General features: G+C 41.9%; 1 protein-coding gene across 1 annotated transcript; it reads right to left on the minus strand.

Annotated features, from left to right (window-relative positions):
• Positions 1-1,952: 1,952 nt before the first annotated feature.
• Positions 1,953-19,102, minus strand: CLBA1 (clathrin binding box of aftiphilin containing 1). The gene is made up of 6 exons (XM_043988768.1): positions 18,892-19,102; positions 17,838-18,454; positions 16,701-16,852; positions 14,720-14,849; positions 10,636-10,752; positions 1,953-3,268 (listed from the first exon to the last, which is right to left on the minus strand). Exons 2-6 carry the CDS (start codon positions 18,228-18,230, stop codon positions 3,101-3,103), a joined length of 960 nt encoding a protein of 319 aa, XP_043844703.1. The 5' UTR covers positions 18,231-18,454; positions 18,892-19,102; the 3' UTR covers positions 1,953-3,100.
• Positions 19,103-20,249: the final 1,147 nt, after the last annotated feature.

The following is a 20,249-nucleotide window of genomic DNA, read 5'->3' on the forward strand; positions in this document are numbered from 1 at the left end:
ACTCTGACAATTTCACATCTGTTAATGGAGTAGTTTAATTATGGGAAGACTGAATGTGATGATGTATATGTAAAATGTTTTGTTAAAATCTGAAGTAGAATATCAATGTTAGCTGTGAGAGGAATGATTATTAAATAATTTGTTGGAAAATCCAGGTTTTTTTTCCTTTTTTAGATCCTCATTCTCTACTAGGCCAAGCCAGCATCTGAAGGGCATTGTTGATAGATGAGATTGTCCAAATCCTAGGGGGCAGCTAGATGGCATAGTGGATAAAGCACTGGCCCTGGATTCAGGAAGACCTGAGTTCAAATCCAACCTCAGACACTTGGCACTTACTAGCTGTGTGACCCTTGGCAAATCACTTAACCCCCATTGCCCCTTGCCCAAAAAAAGAGGTGCCAAATCCCTGGAGTATGTACCTTTTGATCCTGGGTGGGAGTTGTTTCTCTACCTAGCTAGAGAACTTTACAAAGAACTTAATCTAAGGTGAATTCCAAACCCTTTGTATTCCATTCAGCCAGATCTGAATGGAGGTGAACTAGATTGCCCTTGGTGGGGGTAGTTTGGATAACAGAAAAGTCTCCTAGACCAAGAATGAATGATCAGTCTTGTTCTCCAGACCCACTTTAGAATAAGCCCCCTCTCATTATAATATTCATTCTTTCATTACTCAGCCAATCAGACAGGGTTCATTGCCACCCTCAGGAACACCCACTCTTCCAAGGACATATAAATATTGAGTGGGTTCCATGAGGGTTCTTTGACATTCAAGAGTGCCACTGACCTCTTATTATTTCTAGCATGATTAATAAAATGATTAATTACTCAGAAACTATGTCTCTAAATTTTTTATACATCACAGCTCTTATTGTGATTGTTTGGTTTGTCTTTACTTTTCCCTTATTTGAAGGAATGTTTGCTTCTCTAATTAGTGTTGTGTTACAAGCATTGTGTTTAAGCCTAGAGGACCCTTAAGCCACTTGATTATATGGAACAAGACAAGGGGTGGTCATACCCTGCCAAGGGTTCACAACTGGAGACTAAGGACTATGGACTATACACATACAGTGCTGCCTTGAAAGACAGTGATATGGAATGCAATGGAAATGTAAAATTGGGCTAGTTTTTGCAGTGCTCAGAAAAGGTTATTTGCTCAAAAATTGAACTGTGGTGGTTGTCACCCACAATGATTTTGCTATCCAGAGAGAAGGGAACAAGAATTTATTAAATGCCTACAGTGTGCCAGGCCCTGTGCTAAGTGCTTTATAATTATCTTATTTGATCCTCACAACAACCCTGAGAGGTAGGTGCTGTTATTATTCCCATTGAGGAAACTGAGTCAGACAGAAGTCAAGTGACTTGTCCAGAGCCAGACATGACTGAAAACCATTGAACCTACTCTAACTAGTTCATTCTATAATGCTACTTTTTTATTTCAAATTTTTTTTTTCAGGGAAATGAGAGTTAAGTGACTTGCCCAAGGTCACACAGCTAGTAAGTGTCAAGTGTCTGAGGCTGGATTCGAATTCAGGGCCAGTGCTTTATCCACTTGGCTACCTAGCTGCCCCCACCCCCCCTTATCTTTTTTTTTTTTTTTAGTGAGGCAACTGGGGTTAAGTGACTTGCCCAGGGTCACACAGCTAGTAAGTGTTAAGTGTCTGAGGCCTGATTTGAACTCAGGTACTCCTGATTCCAGGGCTGGTGCTCTATCCACTGCACCACCTAGCTGCCCCCTTATCTTTTAAAGTATGACTCTAACAGGCAGGTGATGTGGGATGTTTGCTGACTCAAGTCCATTACAATATTGATTTCTCAGACCAATACTCCCCTGTCCTCTCCCATGATCCAGCTGCCTTAAAAAGAGAATTCAAATAAGAGTAGATACAAGGTTTTTTCCCCTAATGAAAAACCTTTTTCCTTTTAATGAAAGAGGAGAAAACAGAATAATCAAGAAAGTTTATTCAGGGAACTTTATTTGATAAAATGTTACAAAAGTCAGTGTGGATTTGTTGGCTCTTGCCATTTTTAACAGGGGTGATTCTTCAGTGGAGACGTGGAGAAAGTTTTTATTTGGATGTTCCATAAAACAAAGTGTAAAATGCAATAAAACTGTTGCCCATGAGTGCTGCTTTGTCAAGGTCAGCAGTTACTTAGGAAAATGTCAAGTTATCTCAGGTTTAGTGCACAACACGCAGCACTGAGTTTTATGTCCAAACAGAAGATTGAGGTGTCTCCAGAAAGACCCTTAAAAACGAATATTTTAGGGAAAACCAGCTTAAGTTATGATTAAGATACTTTGGGGAGATACCTTTAGGTTTTCCCTCATCTTTTAATTAGAACATATTTTAAACCTACTATGTACAATATTTTAACATATTCCAAACAAGCATCATAGCATTTAAGCAGACATCTCCACAGGGACATTATCCTGGCTTAGCCATAGTTTGTCACCTGAAAATAAAGAAAATAACTATGCAGAACAGGCTGACACTGAAAATATTCACATTTTGGGACATCTAGTCACAGCTGGAACCTTTCCTAAGAATTTTCAGTTCTACTAGTCATCAACAAAAGGTCAACGAATGAGTCAAGACATTGGGGTGCCATCGGAAGATGAGCTGGTTTTTTTCCATCAGCCATCTGTGATCTTGAATCTCATGCTACCACGGAATGAGCCCCAGAGGCAGGCTACCAAAGCCTGCATCTCCAATAGCTACCTGAGAGCAGGGGTCCGGCAACTTTGTTAAAGAAATATATGGCATCCCTAAGCTTTAAATTGGCAGTGCATTCCTTTTCAAGGTTTAGCCTGGGTATTTATTTGTTGACTAGAAAACTAATGCAATGTTTGTAGAAGCCATCATTTGCTAGTGGCAAATTGGGGGTGGCCAAAAAATAGTACATTTAAAAATGTAGAGCAAGCTCTTCAAAGAAAAGTCTTGATTTTTACCCATGACTAATTCATATGCAAACTGGTAGCCACAGGAAAATACAGCTGAGAATTTCTGGTTTATCACCTCAAAGATGTCTATGATTTCCAGTTTCCAGTACCAAATCAGTAGCAAAATGTAAGATTTTCCTCAAAGATAAAAAGTATTTTTCTTTAGCAAACATCACTATTAAAAAATTTCATTTTTAGATTCCGGGCAGTAAAAAGTTTTTTCTTTCTTGGAATTGTTATGTATTGCATATTTCCACTGGAAGGAGTTTTCTTCAAAAACAAGTTGTACATAAACAGGCTGTTGTGTCGGGGAGCTGAGGATCCAGAGAGCTAAAAATGGAGGAAAGGAAGGGTAGTGAATTTCAGAGCAAAATAAAGGAAGTTAGACACAAGGATTCAAAATTACAGTGCTGATCAACATTTGTCAAGTTAACATCATGCAGAGCATGTCTACTGAGGCCTGAGTCAGCTTTTTTCTGATAGACTCCTTTTCTTTCTTGGAAATAGATTTCCCTCTTGAAAACTTGGGGGGAAGGGGAAGAGGGGAGAGAGAGGAGGAAGGAAGGAGGGAGGCAGGGAAGAAAGGGGAGAGTTGGACTAGATGAGCTTTCTTTTTTTTGAGGCAGTATTCTACAATCAGTGGCCAACAAAATTAACCAAATGTCCTTATTTTCTTAAAAACCTAGAAATTAAAAGATGAATCCTTTCCCCTATGTCCTACTCTTCCCACCTGGACTCCAGGCCTTGATGCCACTAATCACTGCTAGGCTGAGGTTGTGGAAGGCAAAAGTCCACAGTAGAAAATTTACGTTTTACCAGTCTATTATTTGAGCTGGAAAGAACTGTTCTAAGGTCTCTACTTTCTTCTGAGGCTTTTCAAGGTGAGCCACTGGTCCTGTGCTACCTGAGGAAATTCATAAGTCACTTTTGATTCCTCATTAAACTTTGTTTAGGGGTTAAGTGAAGGGAAAGAGTAAGACTCCAGCTGAAGAAGGAAGAAGAGAAGGAATTATGAAGAATGCCAGAGACTGAAATTTGGAAGGAATGGAGGAGAATAAGAATCATCTGAGGTGAAGGACTCTAGCTGAAGAAGAAGAAAAAAGAGAATGACTTAAAGTAGAGGACTTGAGCTATAGGAAAAGGAGGGCAAAGATTCAAGGAGAAGGAAGAGAGGAGATAGAAAGGGAAGTTGGTAAGTCAAAGGAAAAGAAGGTGGGTGGGCCTGTCAAGATGCTAAGGTGAGGAAAGTTAACAACTCTGGAAAAGGAAATCCATAGGCAGCTGTAATAAAAGTTGCCAGCCAGAAGACTTAAAAAATCTTACTCCTTGAAAGTATGGAGAACAGAACCCAGTGACCTATGGAGCCTGTGACTGGTATTTGTTATTCTGCCATGCCAAGTAACTTATCTGCTTTGGAATCAGATGCCATGCATTTCAGGTATGGGCAACAGTCTATCTCAAGGCTGAGAGAGAGAATGCTGAATTTGGGCAGTAGCTCATAGGACACTTTGGCTGGAACAGGGTGTGTGATGAGGAGAGATGCAAGATAAGGCCAGAGTTAAGCTTTTGGAACACTTTAAATGCCAGGTAGAGGAGTTTGTACTGGCTGGACTAGTACCACACAAGGATTATTTTGGTGGCCATGAAAAGGATGGATTGCAGAGGGAAGGGATTGGAAAAAGAGAACACAGTAAGAAGGCAACTATAATAGCCTGAGGCAATAAGAACTCAAATTAGGGTACTTACTGTATAAGTGAGAAGGACAGTTGTGAGAAATGCAGAATTTGCAAGGATTAACAAGGCAAGTGATTAGATATGGAAGGGGAAGAGGAAAGAGTAAAAAGGATGACTGATTGGAATGGCTGGAAGGATGGTGTCCTTGACAGAAATAGGGAAGCTTGCAGGAAAGGTGTGAGTGTTCTGTTTGGACATGGTGAGTTCTGGATGATAACATCTAGTCTGAATGATGGCATCCAGCATGCATGTGACAGTTTATTTAATTTAATTCATTCATTTATTTCATGTGACAGTTTAGGATACATAAAGGTAGGATGTTTAGATTTATTTGGGAGTCATCTGTTGAAGATGACAAGTGAAACCATGGGAGTAGATGAGAAATCATCAAGAGAAAAGGAGGACCTAAAATATAGACCTGGGAAAACCTCTGCTTAGGGATTGAAATGATGATCCAACAAAAGAGGAAGAGTGGTGAGAAGGCAGTGTTCCTTTAAAGAAAAGGGAGGATAAATTATCCAGGTGGAAGGGGAAAATATCAGTGTCAAAAGAGAGGCCAAATAAGATAAGGAGTTAGAAAAGGCCATTGTTTAAAAAAGTTAATAGATTGTTGTTGATAACCTTGGAGAGAGCAAACTTACTCAAGTGACTGGGTCAGAAGCCTGGATTGCAACAGGGTGTTGAGTGAGTGGAAGGTGAGCAAGTGAAGGTTACAAAGACTTTTTTTTTTAAAAGGAAATTTGCCTGTGAAAGGGAAAAGAGATAGAGGATGATAATTTGAAGAGGATGGCAGAGTTTAATGAAAAGTTTTTTTTTTTTAAGGATTTGGGGAGACCTAGACATGTTTATAAGGGGCAAGGCATAAACACTAACATCAAGAAAGATTGAAGATGAGGAAATGGAATCAATCAAAAAGTGCAAGCTCGCGGAGGGCGTAAGTAGAGGGGTTGACTGGCAAGAAAACATCTTTCTTTAAAGATTGAAGCACAGGAGGAAAGAGAAGGGAGTCTTTACAGGAGATTGCCTTGATTCTGTTAGTAAAGCGGGAAGTCAAGTCTTTTGCTCAACCCTCTTTCTCAGAGGAGTGTATGAGTGGTGGGGGTGGGGGAAGAGGTGCAGAGGTTGAAGGAATAAGAGAAAGTTTGGAATAGCAGTTGCTCCAGGTAGTATCAGAGATGAGACAGTACAGATTATATATCCAGATCTCCTGCTTAATGCAAGATTCTCTCATAAATGGTCATTCATTTTATGCCTGAACACTTTCAGTGACAGGAAACTCACTCTTTCACAAGCTGGCCAACTATTAGGACATTTATCTTTATACTGAAGCAAAATATTTCCTCCTTTCCTCTTCTACCCATCAGTGCCAGAAAGAAGGGGTTTATCGGCTTCCCTTATAGTATACTAGTAAGCACAATCCGTCTTGTCTGTCAATGACATTGCAGGGTTTAGGGAAAGGGTAGGCATTGGTGAGCAGTAACTATGAGGGAGGAGGTTGAGCTAAGTCTGGCAGAGCATAAAGAAGCAACAATTAGGCATTTCAGGTGGACTTCAAGGCCATGCTACTATGAGAGAAAAGGTAATGTGTAAAAGATTGGAGTCATGAGCTTAGCAGGTGGAGAAAGGGCACAGGGGGTGGGGATGGGGGGGCTTTGGTGACCACTGGCAATCCAGCTAGCATAAACAGAATGTATACCACCACCTACACCTATCAGTAATAAGTAAAGGCTCATTCATGGTCAATAGGGTGCAGCCAATTTAAAGCTAAAGATAAAGCAGATTCCTTTTATTATATTTTTGTAGCCAAGCAATGCAGACTGTTACCATGAATAGAATTGCAAAGACTTACGGTATGTAGTGGGGTGTAAATGCTCAGGGTTCACTCTTCCATGAAACACAGACAAAAGGGCAAAATGGAGCAAATAAAGCATCAGTATCACAGGAATTAGATTTGGAAAGTACCATCAGAGAATGCATCACCCTCATTTCGTAGATCAAGAAGGTCTTGAGAAGGCAAGTAGCTTGTCCACAGTCACCAAGGGGGATTTGAATCTAGGACACCTGACTCTAGACTCAGGGTTCCTTTGTGTGCTAAGGAATTTGGTATAGTGGAAAGAGGCTTGGAATCAGGACTTATGGGTTGAGATGTCAGCTCCAAAATTTACTAGCCATGTGACTTTGGGCAAGGCACTTTGTTTCTGGATCTCTGTTTCCTCATCTGTAAAGTGGCGATAACACTGCTCACAACACTACCACCTACCATACAGGGTTGTTACGGAAAGTGCTTGTAAGTCTTGGAGTGTGAGTTGTTTTTATTATTACCTATTCAATTACCTATTATTATTATTATTATCTGTTACTTATTCAAATCTTGCCAGTTTCAGGGGAAATAACTAGAACAGGTTTTATGGAAAGAGATGTATAATGAACTAGACCTTGGCACTATAATTATAAACTCATAAAGATTTGCCAAAGGTCTGCTTTATATTTTCTTTAGATTTAAGACTAAAGTATGAGGCAGCTGGGTGGTGCAGTGGATAGAGCACCAGCCCTGGATTCAGGAGGACCTGAGTTCAAATCTGGCCTCAGACACTTAACATTTACTAGCTGTGTGACCCTGGGCAAGTCACTTAACCCCAACTGCCTCACTAAAAACCAAAACAAACCCCCCCCCAAAACAAACGAAAAAGACTTTTAAATGTACTATCTCTCAGAGCTTCACAATAATTCAAAGATAAAGGACCCAATACTAAAGAAACAGGTATTATATATTTATTATATTATTCCACATAAATTAAATGTGGAACAAATGAATACATTAATTATTGGAATAAATTAAATAAGTTAAATGGAATAAATGAAATACATTTCTCTGGGGTGTCTTCTTAGACTCTGGGGATGACCAAGTCAGGCTGAATGAGTCTAATCTTTTCAAAGTAATTAGAACCTTTACTTTAAAAAATTTTTTCTTTGTTTTTTTTCCTAGGGGTGGGGAAGGAGTAGAGAAGTGGAAGTTATTTAAGTATTACAAGTGCCTCCACCCTTGCTTCAAAAGGCTTCTTTGAGTCTTAAGAGTAAAACTGAGATCAGAAGTTCAGAAATTAGGACCAACAAACTCTATCCAAAGGGTCCAGGATGCAGATTTATTTGTTTGGGACAACAAGGGCAGCTGACATTATGGCATCCAGCCTTGGGATCTCTAATTAAAAGTTAATTCAGAAAAATGATATATTCAGTCAATTGGACAATGGACCAGTGCATTTCTTATGCCTATATACCTATAAGTGGGAAAACAAGTTATCTTGGATAGTTTGGACATTCGTTTGCCTAAATATAAGGGACTAGACTAGATAACCTCATTTCTTTCTAGTTCCATAGTTCTAAGAAAATGAGTCATTTATCTTAAATATACTTCTAATTACCTTACTCTGTGTTATTTGAATATGTATATTATCTTTCTCCTTAAAAATGCACTATTATTGTCAAGTATAAATATAGGGTAAAAGGCAAAAAGCAAAGTTGAGTGCCAGGAAAAACTACCTGAACATAGTGGTAATGGCAGAAGGGGGGCTGGGGAGAAAGAGAGGAGGGCAGGTAACTTTGATTCATCACATCTGTGGCTGACACATCTGTGAATCCAAGGATTCTTAGAGAATCCTTGGTGTTTCAGCGTACCAGGAAAGTCAAAGGCTTGGTGCCTCAGGTTGGAATTCAATATTCAGGGAAGGTTTATGTTAAGGGCTAAAATTCTAGCTATTCTGCCTACAATCTCTAATGAGTGGTCGCCAATAAATTATAAGCTTTAGCAAGAGTTAGACTTTTAAGCATTTATTAAGGAGAATAAGAATTTGGTCAAGAGAGAAGAAAAGGCCTAGATTCCTATCTATTAAAGGGAGAGCACATTTCTAGCTCTGCTCTCCACCAGAGTCCAAAGGGCAGAGCACCCAGCTCTTCCTTCTTCCTCCCACTAGCAAACGTCACTTCCTGACGCCAAAGAAAAGACTCCTGGTCTTGCCCTCAAAGACCTTCGCTTCATGGGCGGAACTCTTCTACAGTAAGTCTCCAGCAGGTGGCATCATTCCAATTGTTACATTTAGTAAATTGTGAGTGGTGAAAGCCTTGAGACAAGGCAAGGTCGCCTATATTGGTTCCAAGAGGAGCCGGTACCCTAGGAAACTAACTGAAGATCAATGAGGTTTAAAACTGAGAGTTAGATTCTTAAATTCATCACTTGTTATAATGGGGGAGGGAGATTAAGTTTGTTCCTTATCTCTCCCCCCCACCCCCCACTAATGGGTAAGAAGTTATCAGAAGACAGACCAGTTCAAGCAAGAGATTGGTATTGCCTTTGGCCACCATGTGTCTCTGCTTGGCAAGAGGATGAGCTATATGCTACCTAAGGTTTCATGAGGTTCTTTTTGCTTCCTCATTGTGGTGACTGTTTTATATTGGTTAAACTTCTCTGAGAAGTAATGACAAAATCTTTAATTTTGTCCATTTACCTAGTCAATGGCTTGTTTAAACAGGCTGGTTAAAGCTGCTAATCATAAACAGGATCACTAATTTCACAACATCTTCTTTCATTAATCCTTTCTTCAAATGGGGTTGTTCCACTTTGGCTATTTTCTAAGCAGTTGATGAACTGACTATAGAGACAGTGAATTAATTCCCAGAACAGCCTCTATGTGAGGTAATTTTGTAAAAGACACTATTGAGAATATCTATGGCTAGAAAAGGTGGTGGATCACATGGTAGGAGTCATAGACATTAGATGGGCAGCCTGTGGCACAGATAGCCCCAGAGCAGAATCAAAACTAGGAATTAGTGCTCAAGAGTAAATTCAGTGTGGATTAGGGGTGATAGAAAAGATGCAGTGGACAGGCTGCCCTGGTTGGGTGCAGTGAAGTGAGGTGGGAGGGAAGGAGAAGCCCATAGTGAAGTCCCATAGTCATACTGGTCAATTCTTGGGAGAGGGCAGAGAGGAGAAAGGAGAGAGGAGAGGAGAGGAGAGGAGAGGGAGGGAGAGAGAGAGAGAGCGAGAGCGAGAGATTAAGTAGCAGGAAAACATGAGGGAGGAGGAAGGGGAAGATGAGTCTAAGGAGAGAGGTGGGATTTCATGATACAATTCTCCCTGGGAAGGAGGAAGAGGTAACTGCATTGGTGGAGACAGAGGATGCACGGAAAACAGTACACCCTAGCTCGATGTAGTGCTTCTGGGTACTACACATTTTGAGCACAGCACACTACAATTCCCAGGAGAAGGTGGCAGCAGGGGTTGGGGAGGTGGGAGTAGGGAGGGCTGGGAGTCAATGGAAAAAGTGAGATTCTTTTGGGTGGTGAATGCTGATTCAGGGAGTTCACCTTTTTGGTGCATTTGCAACAGGCACCGCTAGGGAGGAGGTGGTGACATGTTGGAAGGTAGCAGACTAGGAGCACAGCAGTAGGAGGAAGTTCATCATGGAAGAAGGCAGGCCCCTTGTGTGACTTGCACAGCCTACAGTGAACTTGAAGGCATGGGAACAGTAAGTGGGAAAGAGCCTCTCTATCTCATTCTGAGGCTCTGGGTCAAAGTCTTGATTATCCCATCGTAGTTATGGATTCTGCCCTTGAAAATCTAAAAATAACAAAAGGACAGTGTGCCACATAAAGGCTTTATGAAGAACATGAGATAACATGGACAAGATTTGCACAGGATGAAAGCACATGGAAAGACAGTGATCTGTGTCAAAGAAATATTCATATTGAGGAAATCACTGCTCCAAGAAAGAGCCTCCTAAAAATCCAAGCCGTCCAGCAGTGGAATGGGCTGTCACATGATGAATTTCAAGGCACTGAAAGTTTACACAGAGGCTGGATGACTATTAGTTGGAAGATACTGTAGCAGGAATTCTTGCTTCAAATTGGAATAGATAACCATTAAAGTCCCTTTCTACTCTGAAGTGTAATAATTCTATCACTCTTACCTTGGTCTGAATTAGTGCCTTGCAATTATTAAGATTAAAGCCATTTACTTCAGTTAATTCTTCAGTCTCTTTCAGGTTTGAATCTTCAAGGACGTGATTCTTACCTTCTGAAAGATCCTAAGAAAATAAAAAGTCAATCAATAACTTGAATGGTATGTCTGCTTTATTAGTGATATAGCAGACACTTATATAGCACTTTAAGGTTTACAAAGTGCTTTCATATTCATTGTCTCATTTGAACCTCCCAACTCTTTAAGGTAAATGTTATTAACAATCCCATTTTAGGGAAGAAACTGAGGTTCAGAGAATTTAAATGATTTGCACAGGATCACTCAGTAACTATTCAAAGGTGAGATTTGATGCAGGTCTTTCTTGATCTAGCTACAATTCCACAGTGCCTCTTATCAGTCAACCAACATGCACTTTCGTGTGCCAGGCACCAGACTAAGTGCTGTGGCACTAAGAAATGAACCAATTTCCCTTCTAGTTTTTTGAAGGACCTCTTCAATTTCCTAATAAAAAATTTATCTTGTCAAAGATCATAAATATTCAATCAATCATTGAATGCACATTTACTGTGTGCCTTCTCTGTGCTATACCTTCTTTACAGATGAGAAAAACCCATAGACAAGAAATTAAGCTAAAAATAAACTAGTGGTGATAAGTAACAATTCTGTATGTGAAAATCTGCACATTTTATGACATTCTGAGAACTTCTACAGTTAAGTACTAAATGTGCCTGAGGACCCAGAATTGTACTTTAAGAAGATTGAAAAGGATTGGGAGATTTTAAAAGTGGGCTTTAGAACACATTATCTTTCCTTGATTTTCTCCATTTTAACTTGCAGTAAATTATAATAGCTTACATATTTATGGTGTTTTAAGAGATTGCAAAAGACATACACATCATACTCAGTTCTGTTGTAGCGTGTATTTTAAAAACTTCAATTTGTTCCCACTCAACTGATATATTAGGGAACATTTTGGGCATAACTCAAATTTTGAGCTTGCTTCTTCTCAATTTCTTCCTCAAGAAACAGTGAGAATGTAGAAAATGGCACCACTTTACATAAACTGACAAGCTGCAACCCTTCTGATGCCACTTCCAGAAGCAAACTTCAGGTCTTTTGTCAAAGTAAAGTGCCTTATTTATTTTATATCTTCTGGTGTAGAGGGAGCAGTGGGTGGAGGTGGGCTGGTTCTCACCACCCCACTCCCTCCAGTCCTGGAGTTCCAGGCTGCCCAATGTGTGCCTGGCAGCAGCTTGAGGCCACATTTGTGGCCATCATTTATCGTAGTATTTATATATTTCTTAACCATTTAACATGTAACTAGGCTACCATTTTTTATTATGTTCTTGTCTTTTTTTTTAGGTGTCACTGACAAGATTTCTGAGAATCATGCCCCTAATTTCACATTCCCCATAAGTAGTTTTTTATTGTGCATTTTTGCATATTGAGCTATATATATATTTTGCATATATTGAGCTATTTGCATAGTGCAGTGCTTTTTGGGTTGAGAATTCATGTCTTGTTATAGCAGAACTGACTTTGATCCTTATAACAACCCTGTGAAGCAGCTGCTTCTATTATCTCCCCTTTTTAGATGAAAAAACTGAGTCTCAGAGAAAGAACTTGTCTAGGATTATATAACATAGTTAAAAAGGTCAGAATCTTCTTTATACTGGTGTTTTCTAGCTTATTCAATAAAACAATTTATTTTTAATGAGAAATTGTTACATGTTCTTTCTCTTTAAAAACCCCCAGGTAATTTGGGGGTAGCTAGGTGGCACACTGGATAAGGCACTGGCCCTGGATTCAGGAGGACCTGAGTTCAAATCCAGCCTCAGACACTTGACACTTACTAGCTGTGTGACCCTGGGCAAGTCACTTAACTCTCATTGTCCCCTCTCCTTCCTCCCCAAAAGAAATCCATGAGGTAATTTACCAATGGTACCATAGAAAACACAAGTGTACAACTCTATAAGAAAACATGAAAATCTACACTTGCTAGACTGATAATACCTTTCATTTCTATGGTGCTTTTAACTTTGCAAAAGTGTTTTCAAATCTGTGATTTTAGTATAAATAACCCAATAACCTGTGGAAGGTGGGGTAGGTATTATTATCCTATGTGACAGATGGAAAAACTAAGGTACAGAGAAATCCAAGGATTGGGATATAGTCAATTGGAGGGTGCCAGAGCCCAAGCTAGGATCTGAGTTTCCTGATTCCCAGGTCATGGTTCTTTCCAATAGACTAGATACATTAAACCTGGCATGGATGGGTGAAGGGCCGGGTTGTTATCTGCACTTTAGAAAGACTGCATTTTATAAAATTGTCCACCATGTTTAGTCTCCTAGACTGAAAAATAATGTCTGATGATGTCTATAAAGCACCAGCCCTGGATTCAGGAGGACCTGAGTTCAAATCCGGTCTCAGACACTTGACACTAGCTGTGTGACCCTGGGCAAGTCACTTAACTCTCACTGCCCTGCAAAAAAAGAAAAATGATGTCTATATAGACAAGATGCCCCTTCCAGGATTACTTCTAATCTCACCATTAAACTGCTACCTCAGTCTTGTATACTTAGACATCTTCTCACACCCCTCCACCTCCTCTCTCCTCTTCTTGGAGGGCTAAAAGATGGAATATTAAACTCCTCCTAAAGTCTTCCTTTACAGCTTACTCCATTCTCTATCTGCAGCTCTGCTTGGTTTCGATCAACTCTTCTCTGGTGTTTCCATCACCAACCTGGATGTCTTCTCTGGTTAGATAGTAAGCTCCTTGAGAGCAGGGACTGTTTCTTTTTTAAAAGTTGTATCCCCAAGGGGAGCAGGCATGCCAGAGCTTGCAGCCACAGTCAAACAGGATTCTGTTCCCAGGTTAAAGAGCAAGTCGACCTGTGGTTGCTTACAGAGCAGAGCACAGGCCAGGGGAGTGGTGAACATGCCTCTCCTTAAATCATACCACCTTGGACCCCCTGAAGCTTGGGATGGTGCATCCTGGAAGCAGGGCCCCACTTTAAGAAGGAGATAAAAGTCAAGAAATAGGCTAGGAAAATGAGCAAGCAGACGGAAAAAATGGGGACCCTAGACAGTTTCTTTGGTGACAAGGAAGATCAAAATATACCCTCAAAAGAAGATAACAAAGTCAAAGCTCCTACATCCAAAGCTTCCGAGAAAAATGTGAATTGGTCTCAGGCCATGAAAACACTCAGAAAGGGCTTTGAATTTAAGGTAAGAGAGGTAGAGGAAAAAGTGGAAAGAGAAATGAGAGAGATGCAGGAGGGTCATAAAAAAAGTCAACAGTTTATTTGTATCCCCTGCATCTGGGGGCAGCTAGTGGATAAAGTGCTAGGCCTAGAGTCAGGATGAGCTGACTTCAAATCCTGCCTGACACTTACTAGCTGTGTGAACCCGGGTAAATCACTTAACCCCCTATTTGCCTAAATTCCTCATCTGTAAAATGGGAACACACTGGAGAAGGAAATGGCAAACCACTGTAGTATCTTTGCCAAGAAAAGCCCATGGACAAAACCCATAGAGTTGGACACAACTGAACGACTAAACAACAAATCCCCAGCACTTACTTAAGTACATAGTAGGACTTACTAAATGTTTACTGAATTAAATTGAATAGACAATTTCCCAGGAATACTGAGACTTCTACATAGAACAATACAGGCTTGTAAAAAGAAATTGTTTGAAAAATAGTTTTGTTTCTTCCTAATTCAATGCTTGTATCTAAAACCTATATTTAAACAGGACAGCTGAGTTTGAGCCAATCTGACCAGGTGACTAATGGGTAGTAATGAGGCTCAAATGGCAGCTTTGATTCCTTACAGACCAATTAGCTTTGCATAGAGAAAGAAATTCTGCCCCATGACAACAAACTGCACCCCTAATCCCTCACCAGATGTTTGATAAATGTGTGGCACAAGTGGTAATGGTAACTAGAGCAGAGTATGTAGATATCTGAGTAAAACACCCCCACCTGCCCTTCCCCATCAGAAAAATGATTCAAAGCTCTTGATGATGGGTCAGTGACATCATGTTAGTTAAAAGTGTATTAAATACTTTACTTTTTGAGCAGCATCTATTCCAAGAACGAGTAAGAAATTGTCTTGGCAATGAGATTTACTCCAGAGGCATTTTGAAGTAGATGTGCCATCTTCATCTTGGAGAATCTTCCAGAGTTTTTGGGACTCAGAGCTGAAAAACAAATGCAATCACTCAAGTCTTATCCAGAAAGCTTTCAGACTAAATCTCCAAAGCATAACCTCAACACACAGAAATTGTAGCATCATAGGATTTTTTTTCTTTTAGTTAGAAGAGAACTTTGAAATCACATATAGTCTAATCTCTTAATTTTTTACAAGTGGCACAACTGAGGCCCAGTGTCTTGCTGAAGGTATCACAGATTGTAAAGTAGCTGTAGCAGGGCCAGGATGTGTATCGAGGTCTTATGACTCCAAATTCAGCATTGTTTCCATGATACCAAGATGCTAGTTCTAAACTGGTTAAAGGAAGTATCTCATCTGCATAGCTTTTACAAAATAGAGTGCTCTACTCAACCACTGGGTAGTTTGCTAAAACATCTAGGGGTCAGCTAGCATTTAAAAAAAGAAATCACCTGTGCGTCTGTACAGAATGCTTCATATTATTATAATTTGCCATATTTGTTCTACTTTATCACTATCTGACAAAAGGATCAATCTATAGTTTTCTCACGAAGTTCCTCCTGAAAATACCTTCACCATTATCACCCCCAAAGCATCTACTACTTGCTGGAAACAACCCAGGAGTTATTTACATAGACCCATTTGAGTTCTACCTATCTGTTCAAAAAGAGGAAGGTGAAGGTGGTAGAATGCCTACCAAAATGATAGAAGTGCTAGAAAGGTGAAGGGGATAGAAAGCTACTATCAAAATACTTCAAAGTCTTTCCTATTTGCATTCACTCCCGACCTGCTGAGGACACACTCTGGGCCTGGGGTTTAATTGTGTACCCAGCATTTGCTATAACTCTGGTCAGGACTGGATCTAACTTGAAATGGTATCAGATTTAAAATGCTTTAATACATTTGGTAAACAACTTTCAGATTTTGGTCTAAAGCTTATGGGAAATCTGTTCTAGCAGACTAAAGAAAGGGAAAAAGGCTAAATTAATGTGCCTTGACCTGAACTTGCCCTTTCAGAGACCACTTGATCCAACGTTATTGCTATTATATAATCAAATCCATCCTAAGGAAATCTACAAAGTTTGTCCTTCTCAACAAACAGTCACATGCAGAGGAATAAGCTACAACCTTAGAGAGTTCACCAACGTGACTTAGCATTAACAGGGCTTTATGCATCAGATGCAGTACCAGGAGCTTAGGTGAAAATAAACTTTCCAAAGACAGACAAGGTTGATAAAAGTCATTCTGGTAAGCTAATAAGCATTTTTAGCTCATTTCCAGGAGTTCTACCTAAAGAAAGGATGACTATTTTATACTATATACTTTATAGTCAGTACCTTATTATTTAGCTACCAGTAAAAATAAAATCAACAACAAACATTTATCAAATGCCTATTCTGTATAAGTCACATCTTGTAACTTTTGGTTTAACTAAGACTTTGAGGCCTCCTTTGCCGTATTACTGTGAGTCCTTTGGCCTTTGCATTGTTCACTAGAATTTCCAATAAGAGCAAATAACAGGAGAATAAAAGAAATAAAAGTCAGGTAAATTTTTGGTCTCTATTAACCCATTGGATAATAGGGTTTTACATTGGACACTACTGAACAGAAGGAGCTGTGAGGATTATATAGGTAATCGTTGCTTAATACATTTCTTAGAACTGAAATGACTTATAGATTTCAACTTTCTACTCTATCCCTGGAACCAACTGTACTTCTTAAATGGAAGGAAATAATCATCTACCTCTCTGAACTGAATAAGAAATAGAGAAAGCTCCAAAATAAACTTCAAACTTTGTACAAGTCTCATTTTTTTCAGTTTTCTTGCAAAAATACATTAAACAAGTTAATTAAATGTCTCATTTAAATTTAAATTAATTACCAAAATGGCTGCTTCTTTACAGGTTTGCAGCTAGTATTTTCTTCCGTATGCTTTTCTAGAAAGTGGTGTAAGGTGCAAATATCCTCAGTTATTTGTTGTACCGGTACTTCTTGAAAGACAAGCTTAAAAATATTCTCATAGCTGAGATTGGCCTGAAAAAAAAAAGCCAAAAACAAAACCACAGTCTTTTTAGCAAAAAAAATATATGCCAAGATATACAGACATTATTTCTGCTACCAGTTATTCTGGTAAAATGTAAAATTTTGATTTTGAAGTCACAAAATTACTATTAAGCATTTTAAGTGTAAAAGTCCAAGTTATTAGAATCTTATCAACGAACTCCAGAGAATCCAGTTCATCTCAGGGAATTTTCCAATTTAGAGCATGGAGAGAAGAGAATGGCTTTCCTTTCTCACTTAAAAGTATTATATTTTACACTTCATCTTCTTTTTAGAAAGTGAAGGGATGGGGCAGCTAGGTGGTACAGTGGATAAAGCACCAGCCCTGGATTCAGGAAGACCTGTGTTCAAATCCAGCCTCAGACACTTGGCACTTATTAGCTGTGTGACCCTGGGCAAGTCACTTAAACTGCACTGCCCCAAGAGAAGAGAGATTAAAGCCACTGGAGAGAGTAGAGAAAGCAAAGACCAGGTGAAATGAAGATGAAGAGTAGGGAAGAGAAAGGAGAAGGACTAAGAGACAGAAGGGTCGGAAAAATTAATATAAAAGGTAATCAAGAGGAAAAGACTCCTCAGGACAAAGGTTAGAAAAAAAATCAGACAAGCTGGGTATCAGAAAGGTGGGTGGTTCATGTCTGACTTTTTGGGGTGTGTGTGGGTAATTAATTCATCACTGTTGTCTCCACCACTAAAAGACAGCTCTACTTTAGCTCCCAGGAAGACTATTGACAATTCCTAATCTTAAAGCCTATTTTCTAGAGATTTTCAAAGTTGCTGTTAATGAAAAGAGGAAACTTGTGGAGGTTAACCACCATTGGGCCAGTAAATACGTTACAAAAGCTCAGGCATCTCCTCCGCTGGCATCCCCCACCACAAGTCACCCCCCCTCCAGCGGTCACTGCAAGCCAACGTGGGACCCGAGCCGTCCATGACAACGAACTAAGTTGGAAGCCGGTACCTCTACGGGCGAGCCGGCAGCAGCGCCCCCGGCAGCGGGCGGGCTCTCAGGCTGCAGGCGGGCACCGGGGGTCGGGCCGCACCCGTTCAAGTCCGGGTCGCTTCCCCGGCTCCCGGGGGCTGCCCAGCGCTCCAGGATGTCCAGGGTGCTGAAAGTGTCCCCCTGGTCGGCGGCCTCGCTGAAGCCCTCAAAGTCTCCCCAGCAGCCACCGCCGTCAGCCAGGCCGGGCTCTGCGGCGGCGGCGGCCGAGCCGGCACCGCTCCTCGCTTTGCTCCTGGCCGCGCCCTCGTCGCCGCCCCGGCCCCCGGCCGCATAGGTCCCCACGGTCCCCCGGGAAGGCTCGGCCCTCTCCTGTCCTCGGGCATCTCCGGTCTCGGGGCGCTGGTCCTGCATCTTCAGAGGGGAGATCTTCGGGGGGAGTGAAAGCAAAACCCCAAACGGGCACAAAAAGCCCACCGGAGCCGAAGGAGAGCGAGCGGCGCCGGCCCCGAGCGGCCCGTCACTTCTTCCTTTGCCTCCCAGGAAGCCGCCGCGGCTCGGTCGCTGCCCAGCTCGGGGAGTTCGGCCTTTCCATTCAGGGACCGGCCCGGGGGCACGCGTCCAGGCCGGGCACCAAGCTGGCAAAGCAAACACACACAGAGTTAGAGCGGGCGGGCCCGGCGGCGCGGGGGGCGGGCTGGGGGAGGGGGACGCCGGGCATGCGGGGCCCGCGGGGAGGTAGCCCTAGGCCGGGAGAAGGGAGCCCCTTCAGATTTGAATCCTAACCACTCCCGAGCCCAGAACTCCAATCTCATCTCGGACGTTGCCCTTGTGCCCTTGGGCGAGTCCTTTCCTCACCCCGGGGCCTCAGTTTCCCCAACGGTAAAACGAGGGGGCTGACGTTCTGCGGTTCTGCCTCAGAAGCAGTTGGGTTTCCCGGGAGCTGCTGACCCAGGCCGCCGGAGGGGAAACATTAGGGGCGGGGGGGAGAAGGGGACCCCCCGAGGACCCCGTGGCGATGAGGCTCCTGGGTCCCGGGCCCCCGCGTCAACGGTCTCCAACGGCCGTTACTAACCGTCGCCGGCTGCGCCGTCGCTCGGGGTCCACCAACAGCCCCGGCCAAGGGGAGAGCCGGGCCGGGGAGGGCCGGGCCGGGGCGGGGCGGGCTGGAATGGATGCTTAGCGGGCCGGCCCCGCGCCCGCTGCCCCGGAGATGGAGCGCGGCCGCCCCGCGGACTCCCCGGCCCGGCCGGCTGGCTGTGACAGGAGCTGTCCGGGCTCCGGGTGACGTCACGCCGTCACCCCGCCCCCACCGTCAGGGTGGTGACGTCACGGGTCCCCGGGCGGGGGGGAAGGGGGGGAGCCGCGTGGGGAGGTGGGGAATGGAGACTGCGCATTCGGGCAGGTTACAGCCTCCACTTCTCTGAACAGACTCTCTTCTTCCTTTTCTCGTGTTATATTCTCTGGGGAGATCCCATTTTGAGCTGCGAAGCTCAAAATTTATTTAGTATTTTAAGGACATATATTTAACTCATTTGATGTTCACAACAACTCTGTGAGGGGAGTACTATTATCCTAATTATTACAGATAAAGAAACACGAAGAGAAGTGACTTGCCCAGGTCACACAACTATTAAAAGTCTGAGGCAAGATTCGAACTCGGGGGCTAACTTATGGTTTCTCTGTTACAAAGGTAATTTATGAACGTGGTTAACCACCCAACAGGTGTTAATCAGACAAAAATAAAACATTTCCTTCCCCAAGGAGCTTATATTCCATCAGCAGAAACTATGTATAAACACACACACATATATACATATACATATTTACACACACAGATATATGTGTATATATACATATATATATATATATATACACACATTTATATAAGTATTGCCTATTGGTCATCTGGACTGATGTCCAATAGATGGCTTAAACTTAACAAGTCTAGACCTGAAATTATTATCTAACCTCTCAAAACCTTTTCTTTTCAAAAAAAAAAGAAAGAAAAGAAAAGGAAAAGAAAAAAAAAGGGAGCATCTAGGTGGCACAGGAGTACCTGAGTTCAAATCCACAGATGCTTGACACTTACTAGCTATGTGACCCTGGGGAAGTCACTTAACCCCAATTGCCTCACCAAAAACCCCAAAACCCCCAAACCAAAAAAACCCCTTTCCTTTTCCCAACTTTTCTGTTCGGGTAGAAGAGACTGGGCAGCTAGGTGGCACAGTGAATAGAGTACTGGCCCTGGAGTCAAGAGGACCAGAGTTCAAATCTTGCCTCAGACACTTACTAGGGGTGTGACCCTGGGCAAGTCACTTAACTCCAATTGCCTGAAACATTTGGGGCCGTCTCCAGTCATCCTGATATATATCTTGCCACTGGACCTAGAGGGTTCTGGAGGAGAGAGTGACCTTGCACAGCCCTCTCTCA

Source organism: Dromiciops gliroides, chromosome 2, assembly GCF_019393635.1.
Source record: "Dromiciops gliroides isolate mDroGli1 chromosome 2, mDroGli1.pri, whole genome shotgun sequence".
NCBI classification, from domain to species: Eukaryota; Metazoa; Chordata; class Mammalia; order Microbiotheria; family Microbiotheriidae; genus Dromiciops; species Dromiciops gliroides.